Genomic DNA, 16,303 nt, shown 5'->3' with positions numbered 1-16,303 from the left:
GAAGATGGGGAGGTCCATGCATAGCATAGAACTAGGGGGGCAAAAGTAGATTGTGAGGGAGTGGGGATCAACCAACATCTTCAGGGGCGCCTGGCTGGCTCAGACAGTGGAGCAACTAACTCTTGGTTCAGGCCCCACCTTGGGTGTAGAGATTCCTTTGAAAAAAAAATTTTTTTGAACACTTTAGCCGGCACACCCTTTTCCTATTCTAACTTAAACCAACAAGAAATCTAATTTTTTTTCTTGATGGTTTCAGCACACAGGTGGACTCTGAAAAGAATGGCCTGAATAGCACCAATGGGTTGCTACATACACTTGAAATCAATCTCTGCACCTGGGTTTTCTTCTCTACAAAATAAAGTCAAAATGGACATAGTACTCCTTTCTTTCCGGTCACAAAACTCAGTGATAGTCTCTAAAGCACAAGTTTCCAAACTAACACCCTCAGTATTTCAGTAACTTTTTTAACAACAGCAGGACGCAAAGAAACACTAACAGCTTCACTTATCAAGTTGTTAGTAGCAACTTGAAAAACTGATCTACCTTAGCTGAAAAAAAAGTTTTTACTTCATTCTTAAATAATCACAATTACTTACTTACCTACAGAAAGCATTTTATGGTTAGGCAATATGAACAACTTCTCAAACCTTGGAATCAAACTGGACACTGCTATTCTTATTTCCTATTTCTCACTGATTTTCATGCAGCATTTACATTTTGTCACAGTAACCCCACCAAAACCCAACTTCACAAAGGTACATCACCCAAAGGAACTTAGCACAATCTAAGGTTCAAATCAGGAACTGTGTAAAGCTAGTAGTTTTCCTGGCAACCAAGAGATATCAAGTCCTGCTATCTGTTCCTTGAACATTTAAACAACCACATAGCACCTCTGTAAGTTGGTGGCAATACCTTGAGGTATCTCAGTGTAGTGTAGGAAACATGGCCCTGTGGCAAGGTATAATTTTGTGGCTTTGGACTCAGATCTAGGTTAGAAATCAGATTTTAGGGGTGCTGGGTGGCTCAGTTGGTTAAGCATCTGACTCTTGATTTCAGCTCAGGTCTTGATCTCAGGGTCTCAGGATGAGGCCCCAGTTAAGCTCCATGCTCAGCAGGGATTCTCTCCCTCTGCCCCTACCCTCCCCCCCACACCCAAGCAAGCACTCTTGAGCTCTCTCCCTTCCTCTAAATAAATCTTTTAAAAAATCAGATTTGGGAACCCTGGGTGGCGCAGCGGTTTAGCGCCTGCCTTTGGCCCAGGGCGCGATCCTGGAGACCCAGGATCGAATCCCACGTCGGGCTCCCGGTGCATGGAGCCTGCTTCTCCCTCTGTGTCTCTGCCTCTCTCTCTCTCTCTCTGTGACTATCATAAATAAATAAAAAAAAAAAATTCAAAAATCAGATTTTACCAATAACTATATATCATCTTGGGCACTGGGCAACTAAAGCAATCTCTTAAACCTTAGTTTCTATGCCTGCCAAAAAGAATTAATAGTACCAACCTCAAAGAACAAAGAATGAAATGATGTTTGTACATAGTAAATACTCAATATATCATTCAAACTTAAATTTAATAATTTCCTCTCTAGGGGATGAAAGAAGAATTCTAAGCTAAAGCCACAATGCCAAATAAAAACTTATCAACAAATTTTTAGGGAAATGATCATAAAGTGCTCAAACAAGGAATATAGAGAACTACAGTTTCCTCCAAAGGATGCCATAATATTGCTATACCTATGACAAAAAGTGAGTAGGTAAAAGGTTTTAAACAGTTTAACTCACAAGAATATACTTTCAAAAGCACCTCTGGGACACCTGGGTGGCTCAGTGGTTGAGTGTCTGCCTTTGGCTCAGGTTGTGATCCCCGAATCTTGGGACAGTCTCTTGGGACAGAGTCCCGCATCAGGCTCCCCATAGGGAGCCTGATTCTCCGTGTCTCTCATGAATAAATAAATAAAATAAAAAAAAAAAAAGCACCTTTTAACGGATAATCACACTAGGAAAAACCAAAAGTTTTATAAATTAGGATTTTTTAAGCAGCACTAAGAACTGCCTTCTAAAAATGCTCATTTATATAGAGCAAAACTCAATTGATTATAACAAAGATTTTTCCCAAAGAGCATAATAGCTAAATATAATACCTCTGCTCATATCCCTATTCTCACATGTTAAAAATTTAACATCTTTAATAAAATTTGTAATACAAGAATACTGCAAGAGCTTGGTTTATGAAAGGATTTTTGAAATATTTCATTTGATCCTCAGATATTATCTCTACTCAAGAGACAAGGTCTATAGAAATTAAATAATTTGCTCTACAACTTATATAATACTGTTCTGTGCTAAAACTCATGTCTCATGTCTCTTAACTCTTTTTTTTTTTTTAATCTTAACTCTTTCTAGTACACAACTCCTTTCCAAAAAGATTCAGTTCAAATTTTGTTAGTTGGACTAGAATTGCTTCATCCAACTGTTATAAGTAAGTTAACCATCATCAAAGGCCTGAAAATCTTTTCCCTGCACAGTAATGGCATTTCACCTGCACAGACTTTTCATTTGACAAGTCTGTTGAACTGTATAACATTACTTAATAATTATTCTTAGATCACATTATGTGAAGATCCATTATTATAGATGCAAATGCCAATTATAGATGCTTTACCAATGGTAATGCACTGGCTGAGCCCCCTGGTATAATCTCTCTGCCCAGAATATTTCTCAGTTTTCACTTAGCTGGTGGCCATTGCTCAACTCTAGATAGAGAGGAGGTAACATGAACTATTAAACTGACCTTGATATTTTTTCTTCTAAAACAAGCCAAATGCAACAGCCGAAATACTTAAAAGGAATGGAAGACAAGAAAACTTGTATACCACCCAGAATACAATGCCATCACAGGTCTATACCTGCCTTTCAACTTGGTCCCAGCAAATTCCAATTTGCCAGCAATCCTTTTCCCCAAATTTCTCTCAGATACGTATATTAGTATCACTTCCAAAACTATCCTAAACACAGCTTACTAAGGCATTCTACTTCATAGTGACTACTACTATAAAACTTGAATGTAAATGCAATTTGGTAATAAAATAACTATACTGGGAAGCTTAACTTTTAAAGAAATGCTGCAGGAAGTCTTTATTTAATGTAATTTATCACTCCTATTTTACACGACATTAAAAAACTACTCTTTTAGGGACGCCTGGGTGGCTTAGTGGTTGGGTGCCTCCCTTCCACCCAGGGCGTGATCCTGGAGTCCCGGGATCAAAACTGCTTCCGGCTCCCTGCATAGAGCCTGCTTCTCTCTATGCCTGTGTCTCTCCCTCTATCTCTCTACGTCTCTCATGAATAAATAAATAAAATCTTTTAAAAAGAAAAAAACTACTCTTTTAGAGGGGCCTCGGTGGCTCAGTTGGTTAAATGTCTGCCTTAGGCTCAGGTCATGATCCCCGGGGGACTGAGATAGGGATAGAGCCCCATCCTCCTCAACAGGGAGCCTGCTCTCCCTCTCTCTCTCTCTCTCTCTCTCTCTCTCTCTCTCTCTCGGCCCCTCCGTCTGCTTGTGCGCGTACTCTTTCTCTCAAATTAATAATAAAAACTACCCTTTCATATGCCACAGTTTGTTAAGGGCAGAAAGAGATTTGGGCTGTAGATAAGAAAAAATATAGGCCTGTACAGTAAGTGCTGTATTAATCTGAGTCTTTGGTAGCCACAACATCATCTTCACTATAGCTAATATTTTGAAAACTTCACACCTGGAGCCCTTCTAGCAATGTAAATACATTCTGTTAAACTTCTTCACTTCCACGGAGAATTGAAAAAGCAACCTTGTTTTCTTAGAAAGGAAACAGCTATCTGTCTTATACAAAAACTACGTTAGCAACCTAATACGAACCAAAAAAAAAAAAAACCTATTTAGGAAACGTCTAAGGGCTGTTCCCAGATAAAGGCAATGCTCAGACACAGGGGGTAAAAACACACACAAAAAAAACCCCCAGAAAAACAAAAGGCCTTCTTAAGAGAAGAAATATGCCAGGAAAGAAGAGGCATGGATGAGGAATAAATAAGGGGTGAAATGTACGCGATCAGTGTAAGGGGAGGCAGCAGGCACAGCGCTGAGATGCTCCGGGAAAGAACCAGCAGCAGCAGCAGCAGCAGAAGCAGCAGCAGCAGCAGCAGCAGGAAGTTTCAATGGGGCCGGGCAGAGCATGCGCCCTGCACCCGCGCGGTGGCCTTATGTGGAAGGAGCACCACTTGCGAACACCAATAATAGACCAGCAGCACCAGAGAGAGAAACATGAGCAACAAGCACCTTCTTCAACTGTTTCCCCCTCCGTCTGAGCCCCTCCTCCAGCCTACATACTAACCACCCCACCCCACCCTGCAAATGGGAGGACGACTTCTTCCCCTAAGCCTCGCTGCCACGATGAAGGGGGAAGGGATTAGAAAAGTGGGGAGATGCTTTTCTATTATTTGGGGGGAGGTGGGGAGAAGAAGGAGGAAAACTATGGGGGAGGAAAAATTAACCCTGTAGCCTCCAAAGTGGAGAAGCTGAACCGACTTCGACCCCCAAAGCAAGAATGGAGGAGGACCCCCCCACCCGCTCCCATGAGGGAGGAGCAAACCTCCCTACTCCGAGGAAGGAGTTTTGGGGGTTAAACCGGCCCTCGAGGGGAAGGGAAGAGAGACGCGAGCGACTCTCTCGGGGGAGTTCCCACTAGAGGGAGGGAGGGCTGAAGTGTCCGCTGGCCCCCGCCCACCCAGGTGGAGGGAGAGAAAGGGGCGCCCCGAGAAGATGAGCCCAGCCTCCCCCGAGATGGTGGGGAGGATGGTGGGAGGAGGGGAAGAAGCAAGGGAGGGGAGGAGGAGAAAAGCGCAAAGCTGGCCGGAACCTGCGCTCCCCTTCCCCCGCCACCCAGGGGGAGAAGGGGTGGAGGACCGGCCCCTGCGGCCGGGAAACAGTCCCAGGGGCGGCCGGCCAGCACAATGACCGCTCCACGCCCCCAGCCCACACCTAAGCCGCGACGCCCCCACCTCCGCTCGGCGCCGGGCCCAGTGGCCCTAGGGGGTCTCGGCCCCGCCTCCCCGCTGCCCAAGACCCTGGGGGCTGGGCGGAGAGGCCGGGCCGGCCGGAGCTGCGCCCCGGGGGAAGGACGGAGCCGCGGAGGCCCGGGATGTCCGTGAAGAGCAGGGCGAAGGAGCGTGCCAGGGCCGCTTCCCGCCGGGCGTTCGGGCCCCTCGCTTACCTTCTCCACTGCCGACGTCCGGCGGCGGCGCCTGCAGCACCCGCTCCAGCTCGGGAAACGGCAACTCGGGCAGGTCGAGCAGCGGCCCGTAGCGCTCCAAGAAGGAGCAGACTACGGCGAAGTTGGGGCACGAACCCGGGCAGCCCGGAGGAGCCATCGCGGCCGCCGCTGCTGCCGCCGCCGCCATTTTGAACTGGAGGATGGAGGAGGAGGCGATGGGGGCGGTGGAGGGAGTTGGGTTCCGAGGAATGGCAGAGCAGCCTTGCGGACAACAGGAGGCGCTGGTGAGTGAGCTCCCCCGTGGATCCGAGCGTCTCCGGCACGGCGCCGCGATCCCACAATACAACGGCTGCTCGGAGCAGTCGAGAACCGAGTCAGACTGGGGAAAGAGAGGCCCTCCGTGCCTTTCACTTTCCGCCCTCTTTCCGCCCCCCTTTCCCTCCCTCCACTTCGCCCCTCCCACCTTGGGTTTGCCACTGCCTCGTGTGACAGGGGGAATGAAAACAAGGGAAGCGGGGCCGGGAGGAGGACTGGAAGCTGAGGAGGCGGGACTTCTTGGGAACAGTGGCCAATAGGCGGGGGGGGGCGGGGCTTCGGGCGACGACTCGCTGAAAGGCGCTTTCGGGGCGGGGCGAGCGGGGGGAGCGCTCCGCGGAGACGGCCCGAACCGCCAGAGGTGAGAGGTAAAGCGCGGAGCCGTTTGGGATCGCAACTCTCCTGAAGAGAGGCCTTTGGGTGAGTTTTGGGGGGAGTTGAGGGGGGGAACCTCCGGGATCTGAAACCGGGCCACAAGCTCGTGGGGGAAGTTGAGGAGCGTGAATAAGAAGCAGAACAAGGAGAGAAAAGAAAAAAAAAAGAACAAACCCTACCACGATTCTGAGAGAAGTTTGGAAACGGGAAAGGTAGAGAGGTGCCTTTAATTGGGGGTTGGGAGAGGACCTTTGTGAGGAGAAGTGCCTGCGGAGCATTTGCTGAGGGCTACTGCTGTCTCCTGGGGTACAAGAGCCACAACTGTGCTGGAAAAGAGGGTCTGAGGGCTCGCGGGACAGGAGGCCGAGGAGACGGCTCTGCGAGGATCACCTGTCTGAGGAGTTGGGGCCCTGGTAGGAGGTCACGGTCTGAAGGGGCCAGCTCCTTAGGCAGACCTAGTTATGAGGGGGCAGGGCCCTGCTGTGGTTGCCAGGGGGTGACGGGAAGAGACTCAGGGGAACGAGGATCTGAGGGGACGAGACTTTATAGGGGACCAGGGTCAGAGGGTGGGCTAGGACTCCACTAAGAGGATACGCGACTTGGTGCAAGAGCAAAAAAAATGTTGGAAGACAGGGTCGGCTTCGTTGGGGGCAGCAGTGAGCGTTCTCCCACCAAGAGTCTCAGAAAACCATCAATCATGCAAAGTAGAATGTGCAACTTGGGATGCAAGGTGCGTTATGGTTAGGAGCCTGAGCGTTAGAAGTCGGCCAGACTTGGGTCCTAACAACTGCTTCAGGTCATTGCAGAAGATTCTTCACTTCTTTGAACCTCTGGGAAGCGTGAGTGATAACGGTGCTTATAGGGTTGTAACTAGCTATTCACAATAAACTGATCAGCACAATGCCCAGGCACATTCATTGTAACTATTTTTTAAATGTTAGTTACTACTACTGCACAAAGGGATTTCTAAAATTTAGATTGAATTCAGCTATAATTTATACAGTTTACTACCTTGAGCCAGAATTTTCAACGTGCATTTAAAACTTACATACTACCAGGGAGCCTGGGTGAGTCAGTTAGGCATCTGCCTTCAGCTCAGGTCATGATGGGGGCGGGGGGGGGGGGGGCTGGAATGGAGCCTCATCCTCACCCTGCTCAGTCGGAGGGGGGGGGGGTCCGGCAGAGTTCCCTGCTCCGCGGGGAGTCTACTTCTCCCTCTCCTTCTGCCTTTTCCCTTCCCCCTACTTGTATTCTCTCTCTTCCTGTCAAGTAAATCTTTTTTTTTTAATGTTAACACTTACAAAAAAAAAAAAAGTTAATATTTACATAGCACCTATTTAAGAATTTGAAACAAGGTGTACTGCCAACCAGGTAAAATCGGAAAATTTATTATTAAAGGAAGATAAAGAAATACAGAGTATAGGCAAATAATTGGGAACAGAGAAAATGCTTACAAATACTGAATTTTGTTCTATATTTGTAGGAAAAAACAATGATCTTTATCATTCTCATTATCGAAAGAAAAAATATTTTTATCAAGAGAGAAAAAAAATCTAGAGGTGTTTGGGTGGCTCGTCCATTAAGCCTCCAACTCTTGATTTCAGGATTGTTGAAACTGAGCCTCACTTTAAGCTCTGTGCTGAGCCTGGAGTAGGCTTAAGATTCTCTGGCTCCTTCTCCTTCTGCCCTTACCCCCTCATGCTTGTTCTCTCTCTCTCTCTCTCTCACACACACACACACACACAAATTTTTAAAAAAGAGAAAAACATATATTCTAAGTGGAATTTATAATCTAGAATATTGACTCCTTATCCTGAGTAACACACAAACTCTTTTTTTCTGTTTTTTAAAAGTTTATTTAAATTCAGTTAATTGGGATCCCTGGGTGGCGCAGTGGTTTAGCGCCTGCCTTTGGCCCAGGGCGCGATCCTGGAGACCCGGGATCGAATCCCACATCAGGCTCCCGGTGCATGGAGCCTGCTTCTCCCTCTGCCTGTGTCTCTGCCTCTCTCTCTCTCTCTCTCTCTCTCTGTGTGTGTGACTATCATAAATTAAAAAAAAAATAAAAAAAAATAAAAAATAAATTCAATTAATTAACATATATTATTGGTTTCAAAGGTAGAGGTCAGTGATTCATCAATCTTATATAATACTCAGTGCTCATTACATCAGGTGCCCTTCTTAATGTCCATCACTCAATTATCCCATCCTCCCATCCCATCCCTCTTCCCTCCAGCGACCCTCAATTTGTTTCCTATGATTAGGAGCCTCTTATGGTTTGTCTCCCTCTCTGATTTCGTCTTGTTTTATTTTTTCCTGTCTTCCTTATGATCCTCTGTTTTGTTTCTTAAATTCCACGTGTGAGTGAGATAAACAACTACTGGGCACAGACTCTTTTTAAAGGGAAAAAAAATTTTTTTAATTTCTCAAATACTCTGGAAAATTCCATTTTGAGAAATACTGCCATGAGGAGACACCTGGGTGGCTCAGCAGTTAAGCATCTGCCTTCCGTTCAGGGTGTGATACTGGGGTTTGGGATGAGTCCCGCATTGGACTCCTTGTGGGGAGTCTGCTTCTCCCTCTTTTTTTTTTTTTTTTTTTTTGCTTCTCTATGTCTCTGTCTTTCTCTCTCTGTGTGTCTCTCATGAATAAATAAATGAAATCTAAAAAAAAAAAAAAAAGATATAGTACCATGAGAAAGTAAAGTCAACAATGTGAATGCACTTCATGACACTGAACTATACACTGAAAAATGGTTAAAAGGGTAAGCTTTATGTATATTTTACCACAATAAAAATGTAAAAAACAAAACAAAAAAGGAACTAAAATCTTACTTTAGGAAAATATCTATGGCTGTGAGTTATAGCAAAAGAAGTTTTCATTTAATGTGTAGTAAAATACAGTTTTTAGGCAACACTGCTTAAATACATGTCTAAGTTAAAACATTGGTGGAATTCTCAGAGTGCCAAGTATATATCCTTAGATCTGGGGACCTGAAGACCCCAGTTTAAGAAAAATCTAACCTAGAATACATCCTTAACAACAGTTTTACAGAAAGATACAAAAAAAAAAATCTTGATAAGATTGTTATATAATTCAATCCTTTTAAATAAAAGGCAGATACACAATATTAAACAAAATTACATCTTTGTGAAGCAGAGAAAGAAACTTGTGAATGAACTTTGATAGAACTTTCAACCAAATTAAGTTTTAATTATGTAATTTTGTAACCCTTACCTCCCCTTCCTTTCTGGGTCTTCACTTTCAGCTATTACAGTATCTCACCTCCTGTTCTTCCATGGGCTGTAAAATAACATAGTAAAAGAAAGCCTTATACTATAGTTTTCTTTTCTCAATCCTCACACTGTGATTCAAAGAGGAACTGATAAATAAGGTTAGAGTTTCTGCCTTTTCTAATCCAGATTGGCATGGGAACAAAGTCCTTGGGCGTCAGAAAGTTATATCCGCCCAAAAGATAAATGTTTTACTACAAGATATAGATCATACCTTCACAAGTCTGTTCTTGAAAAGAAAATAAACAACAAACACTCACATTACCACCATCTCTTTTTGCCTTTCAAGGCCAACAAAAGTTGTAGGTTACAAGAGTCTAGTCCCAATTTATGTAGTTAAATAATTGAGTTATATACATCAGGCTAGAATATAAAGATAGAGGAGCTTTAAAGAAAAATCCATAATTAATTTATTGCTACTGCCATCAAGAAGCCTTCAAACAAGAATTAAATTATCTACACACAGTATTTGTTTAAAGTTCACTTTTTTCTTTTTTTTTTTTTTTTTTTTTAGATTTGTTATTTGAGAGAGAAAGACCGCATGTGTGCACATGGGATGAGGCAAAGGGAGAGAGGAAGAGAAGCACACTCCCCACTGAGCACAGAGCCCAAGCACATGGGGCCCACCTCATGACCCTGAGATCATGACCTGAGGCCAAAATGAGAGTTAAGTCACTCAACCAACTGAGCCACCCAGGCACCACTGAAGTTCACTTTTTTTTTTTTTTTTTTTAAGATTTTATTTATTTATTCATGAGAGACACAGAGAGAGAGGAGCAGAGACACAGCCTGAGGGAGAAGCAGGCTCCCTGCAGAGAGCCCAATGCTGGACGATCTGGATCCCCTGACTCCAGGATCATGCCCTGAGCCAAAGGCAGACACCCAACCACTGAGCCATCCAGGCGTCCCTGAAGTTCACTTTAAAGAGTTAATACATCTAGATATATTACATGTAAAGAAAAAGCTATTAAGTGTCAACAGAAATAGGAATCAGTGTTCTTCAAGATAGTTTAATAAGAAAAAAATAAAAAATAAAAAAGAAAGATAAGTGTAATATAACAAGATTTGAACCAGCCATTTTTTGTTCTTTTCCTAATAATTGAATTCTTTGTTGCAGCAGAATTCTACTCATTTAAGAAAGCACTTTTAGATGTGTCTTACTATCTTTTTTCCTTAAGAGTTATACATTAGTCCTCTTTTCTTTTAAAAGAATAGCTGAGACTAATTTCTCTGGTGGAATAAAGATTTTTACTAAAAAAAAGTGTATGTGGGCAGCCCCAGTGGCTCAGTGGTTTAGTGCTGCCTTCAGTCCAGGGCATGATCCTAGAGATCCGGGATTGAGTCCCATGTTGGGCTCCCTGCATAGAGCCTGCTTCTCCCTCTGCCTGTGTCTCTGCCTCTCTCTCTCTCTCTCTCTTTCTCTGTGTGTGTCTCTCATGAATAAATAAATAAAATCTTTAAAAAAAATTTTAAAAAGTGTATGCAGGAAACAACTGATATTAAAATGTATTATACCTCATATCATTGCTATGTGTCTATATGTTTTAACTTTATTAGATAATTGAGGTCAGGGGTCACATTATACAGTTTGGTATCTTGTACAGAAAACACTGATATTCACTAGTGTGCACTAGAAAGTTAAGATATTAAGATATCTTAATATCTGTTAAGATACTAAGATACTATACTTACATGCTAATTGCAGAAGAACCCTGTCCTGAGTGAGCCTCCCACGTAATCCCTGGGACATTGGCTTCCCTAGTTTCATTCTAACAACTCCCAGCAACTGAACATTCAATACGGACACATCAGACCCTCTTCTAGCCCTCCACTCCCATTTTGATGTAGCCAGTGCACATGCTGCCCTCATTATTTATTTTGAATGTAGCCCTTGCCTATAGTAATGTTTTTTAAATGAAGGATCATAACCCATTAGTTAGTTTTAAAATTAATTTGGTGGATCAAGACCAAAATTACATTAAAAATGAAAAAAAAATAGAACAGTACTAAAAAGGGAGGATGCTAAAAAGTGAATAGAAAATAGTGTATTATAAAAAATAGTGTATCACATATAATAAGGGTATGATAAATATATATATTGCAAAAGTAGATATGAAATATGTATATTTGTAGAGGTGTGTGTGTTATGATATAAAATGTATTTGTTGTGATTTAGACAAAGTTTGAAACACATTCCCTTAGCTCTACATGTGGAGGAAAATGAATGAACATCTGGATAAATGAACAAATTTGATCTTTATCATTTGGTAATGACAAAGGAAACATTGTTGGGTAAAATTTCTGTCTTATCTCCATACTCCTAGATGACATCTAAACAGGACTACAGTAGTTATTATATATTTTTAATTCAGTAAAACTTTATGGTATGTCAGACACATCAGTTTTCCAAGTACCAAGCAGAACTGGGTTGCAGAAGTATTTCTTCAATACTATTAAGATGACATTTGGATATCTGGTGAATCCTTAAGATAAATTGTGTCAAAATAAGTTGCAAGTAAAAGACAAACAGGCTTAAACAATAAAGGAAATATATTACCTTACATCATTGAAAAGATGAGTGGTAGCTCATGCATGAGATATGATCTAATCAGGTCATAACTCTCCTAGGATGTCTGTGTTGCCTTCCTTTGCATGGGCTGAATTTTCAAACTGATTTCCCTCCTGGTACTAACAGTTTCAAGGTACCCTTCTATATTGTATCCATCCCAGCCTCAGTATCTCAGAATTTCCCCCAAAAAAGTCCCTAAACACTGATTGGTATGTCTCAACTCACATATTCAGCCATTCAGCCAGTGTGACCAGTATAGAAAATGAAAGTAGAATGTACTCAATGCATTAGCTTAAGTCAGTGCTTCACTCCTATAGCTAGAGATAAAAAGGTCAATACTTCATTCCTAAAGCTAGGAATGAAACCACAAGGAGTCAATACATCAAAAGCCCTAATAGACATGAAGCAAAAACTGACAGAATTGAAATGAGAAATAGAAAATTCAACAATACTTCTTGGAGACTTCAATACTCTGCTTTCAATAATGGTCATCTAGGACAACTGGAAAGAACGTCAACCAAAAAAAAAAAAAAAAGGCTTGAACAACACTATAAAATAACTAGACCTAACAGACACCTATGGACACTGCACAACAATAGTGAATACACGTTTTATTCAAGTGCACATGGAGAATTCTCCAAGATAAACCATGTGCTAGGGCATAAAAAGGAAGTCTCAACAAATTTAGAAGTGTTGAAATTAATGTCAAATATGTTCTTCAAACATGGAATTAGACCAGAATCAAAAACAGAAGAAAATTTGGAAAATTCATTTATAGGTGGATATTAAGTGACACATACCCAAATAAGTAATCAATAGTTCAAAGAAGAAATCTCAAGGAAAACTAGAAAATACTTTTTTTTTTTTTAAGATTTTATTACCTATTCATGAGAGACACAGAGAGAGAGAGAAACAGAGACATAGGCAGAAGGAGAAGCAGGCTCCATGCAGGGAGCCTAGCCTGATGGGGGACTTGATCCCAAGACTCCAGGATCATGCTCTGGGCCAAAGGCAGGTGCTAAACTGCTGAGCCACCCAGGGATCCCCTAGAAAATGCTTTTAGATAAATAAAAATGAAAATTTTAGGGGATGCACAAAGCACTACTTAAAGACAAATGTGCAGCTGTATATAAATGCCAGTATTAAAAAAGATAATTTTAGGGCTTCTGGCTGGCTCAGTCCATTGAATGTCTGCCTTTGGCTCAGGTCAAGATCCCAGGATCCTGTTCAGCAGGGAGCCTGCTACTCCCTCTCCTCCCTGTATGTGCTTTCTCACTATCTCTGTCGCTATCTTTGTCTCTCTCAAAGTCTTTTAAAAAAATTTAAAACAATTAAAAAGATTATTTCAAATCAATAGGCTAACTTTCCATCTTTAAAAAACTGGAGAAAAGCAAACTAAACATAAAGCAAATGGAAGGAAATAAGGAAGATTAGCATGGGTATTAATGAAATAGAGAAGAGAAAAATAGAGAAAAACAATAAATCCAAAAATTGATTCTTTGAAAATAACCACAAAATTGACACATCTTTAGCTAGACTGGACAAGATGAAAATAAAAAAGTCTAACTAAAATCTGAAATGAACAAGGTGACATCACGATCTACAGTAATTAAAAAAATATATAAAGGAATATTATAAATAACTATATGCCTACAAATTAGATAATCTAAAGGAAATGAACAAATTCCTAGAACACACAAACTATTGAAACTCAAGAAAATCTGAATGGAATTATAACTAGTAAAAAGATTGAATTAGGACTTTGGACCCCATCCTTTTTCCTCCCTGGCCCCTGAAAAAAAAAAAGACCAAAAAAGACTAAGAGTGCTAATGCACAGAGAAAAGGCCACATGGGGGGGAAAAAAAAGGAAAAGCAAGGAGGAATCCGTCTGCAAGTCAGGAAGAGAATTCCCACTAGACACTAATCCTGCTGGCACCTTCTAATGGACTTCCAGCCTCAAGACTGAGAAAATAAATTTGTTTTTTAAGCCACTCAGTCTGCCATATTTTGTTATGGAAGCTTTAAAAGACTAACACAGAAGTCTTCTCAACACTCATAACAACTCAATATATATCCCTTACACCACTTTTCAAAAGTGACTTCATGTTAAAAAAATTACCTTAAAAAACTGTAGTTATTTGTATATATATGTCTTCTCTCCTCAAGGGTAATATTAGTTCCTAAAAACAGGAATCATGTCTTATAAATTTGTACTTTCCTCCTATTGCACCTGAAACTGTGTTTATGTACTTTGCTATGTATTTTCAAAATGGATATTCAGTATTTGAAGCTGCAAAATGGATTAGTAGTTATTAATGTTAGGCAGAAGTATTCACTTTATTAATGTGTTTATTTGGAGAATAACATGGTTTAAGGACATATATATAGGTGCCAGATTGACAAGGGGTGTACTGTGGTGGTTAGTTTTATATGTCAACTTGGTTAGACTATAGTACCCAGTTATTCAATCAAATGCTAATCTAAGTGTTGCTGTGATGCTGTTTTGTAGATGCTAACATCTACAATCAATTGACTTTTAAATAAATCAGATTATCCTCAATATTCTTGGTAGGTCTCATCCAATCAGTTGAAAGGCCTTAAAAGCAAAACTGAGGTTTCCTTGAAGAAGAAGAAATAATACATTGTTACTGCAATGACAACTTCTGCCCAAGAGTTAGCAGCCTGCCAACCTACCTACACATTTTGAACTGGCCACTCCACAAATGCATGAGACACTTTCTTGAAGTAAATCTCATAATATGCATAATCTACTGGGTCTGTTTCTCTGTAGAATCTTGACTATTAGAATTAACCTTTTAGTTACTTTACTTATAAATACTAGAATTTCTATGATTCTTTTTTGAAATGTCTCTTTATTGCAATTTTGTATTAAGTTATTGTCATTCTAATTCTTTATATATGCTTTCTTTAGTTCTTTGAATATATTTATAATAAATTTTTTGAAATCTTTGCTAATCAAACATACAGAAACACTCAGATACAGTTTCACTTGATAAGTATGGGTCATATTTTTTTGTTTCTTTGTCTTTTTTGTTTTTTTTTAAGATTTTACTTATTTGAGAGAGAAAGAGAGCATGAGCAGGGGGAGGAGCAAAGGGAGGAGAAATAGACTCACTGCTGAACTCATGACCTGAGCTGAAGGCAGACACTTAACAGACTGTTTCTTTGCATGTCTTATAGTTTTTTGTTCAAAACTGATTAGATTATATATTGGAAAAAGTCTGGATTCTGATTTTCCCCCTACAGCGTGTTCTTAGTTTTTTGTACTTAGTCACGTACTTGCCTAGACTAAATCTGTGAATTCTATCTCCCATGTGATGTATGGCCCCTGGGATCTGTTTATAATTTTTATTCATTTTTTTAAAGCTTTTTTTTTTTTTTTAAGTAATCTCTACACCTCATGTGGGACTTGAACTCATGACCCTGAGATCAAGAGTAACATGCTCTTCCAATTAAGCCAGCCGGGCGCCCATTTAATTTTTATTCTTAAAAAAAAAAAAAAAAATTTTATTCTTGTTTTTATTTTTAAGCTTGTCTTCCTAGGGGTCTGCTCCATGTTTTAGTATTCAGTCAAAGGAAGATTGTGTTCAAACACCTAAAGCCAATAAGACCTTTACTTTCTAGTGGTGGATCAGTGTGTGCACTGGGGACTACATTCAATATTCAGACTGTTTTCATGTCTTGCCTGTCTTTTACATTGTTCTAAGTCCTTCTGAGCCATCTTGCTCCTTGATTTTGCATGTGCTGTTGGCTCCACGGGCCCAGAATGTTTGCATGATTTAGGCCCACTTGTTTGTTGTCTTTGATACACACATTCACAGCATTTGGTCCATTCTGGGTATGTGGAGATCTCACCAAGCCCACAATGGCTATGTCAGCTCTGAGAAATTTCTGTTAAATCCCTGCCTACTCTGCAAATCCATTTCTTGCCCCAAACCGGCCCACAGTAGCAAGGAAGCAGAACCACCTGCCATCCATATTTGCTTGCCATTGAAATCACCAATTTAATTTATAATGCTTCTAAATCAATCAATCCTCCTCTGGCCAAAGCAACAAGACTCTTGTTGATTTTCATATCCTGCCTCAGCCAAGTTGAACCTCTGGATCAACTGAACTGATAATGAGGGCCTGATGGTAATCCCAGGCAGGAACAATTAGCCATGTTACTGTTCTCTGAAATTGAATGGTTTTCATAAATAAGCGCTTCTCAGCTTATAGTATGCCTCTTTCATTATTATTTCTAGAGTGTCAAGTTATTATTTTGAAAGGTTTGTTCAGCTTTCTACTTGCTTTTTTGGAGAAAGGATGTGTCAACCTCCTCACTCCATCACGCTGAAATAAATCTTTTAATTATATTTCTCAAAAAATATCAAGAATTTCATCCAGAGCCTGAGAAGTAATGTAGTTATCTAGTCCATGGTTAAATGATTCAGGATCCCAAGATTAACATTTTACATAAATGCAAAGATGCTTCTTAACTCATAGG

General features: G+C 41.0%; 2 protein-coding genes across 6 annotated transcripts in view; one reads left to right on the top strand and one right to left on the bottom strand.

Moving 5' to 3' along the window:
• Positions 1-5,661, bottom strand: part of RSF1 (remodeling and spacing factor 1) — a 155,958-nt gene extending 150,297 nt beyond the window's left edge. The window contains exon 1 of one of the 2 annotated variants that reach the window (XM_038568507.1): positions 5,244-5,661. In XM_038568507.1, coding sequence (XP_038424435.1) covers positions 5,244-5,430 — 187 coding nt within the window. In that variant the 5' untranslated portion in view covers positions 5,431-5,661. The remainder of the gene's footprint in view (positions 1-5,243) is intronic. The other variant, XM_038568506.1, reaches the window with a different exon arrangement.
• AAMDC (adipogenesis associated Mth938 domain containing) overlaps positions 5,389-16,303 on the top strand; it is a 36,991-nt gene continuing 26,076 nt past the window's right edge. The window contains exons 1-2 of one of the 4 annotated variants that reach the window (XM_038568513.1): positions 5,844-5,978; positions 14,369-14,541. In XM_038568513.1, coding sequence (XP_038424441.1) covers positions 14,524-14,541 — 18 coding nt within the window. In that variant the 5' untranslated portion in view covers positions 5,844-5,978; positions 14,369-14,523. Of the gene's footprint in view, positions 5,528-5,819; positions 5,979-6,001; positions 6,146-14,368; positions 14,542-16,303 lie in introns of those variants that run through there. The other 3 variants (XM_038568512.1, XM_038568514.1, XM_038568515.1) reach the window with 3 other exon arrangements.

The sequence above is a fragment of the Canis lupus genome, chromosome 21 (assembly GCF_011100685.1).
Source record: "Canis lupus familiaris isolate Mischka breed German Shepherd chromosome 21, alternate assembly UU_Cfam_GSD_1.0, whole genome shotgun sequence".
NCBI classification, from domain to species: Eukaryota; Metazoa; Chordata; class Mammalia; order Carnivora; family Canidae; genus Canis; species Canis lupus.
The sequence above is the reverse complement of the archived record's forward strand: the minus strand, read 5'-3'. Positions and strand labels throughout refer to the sequence as shown.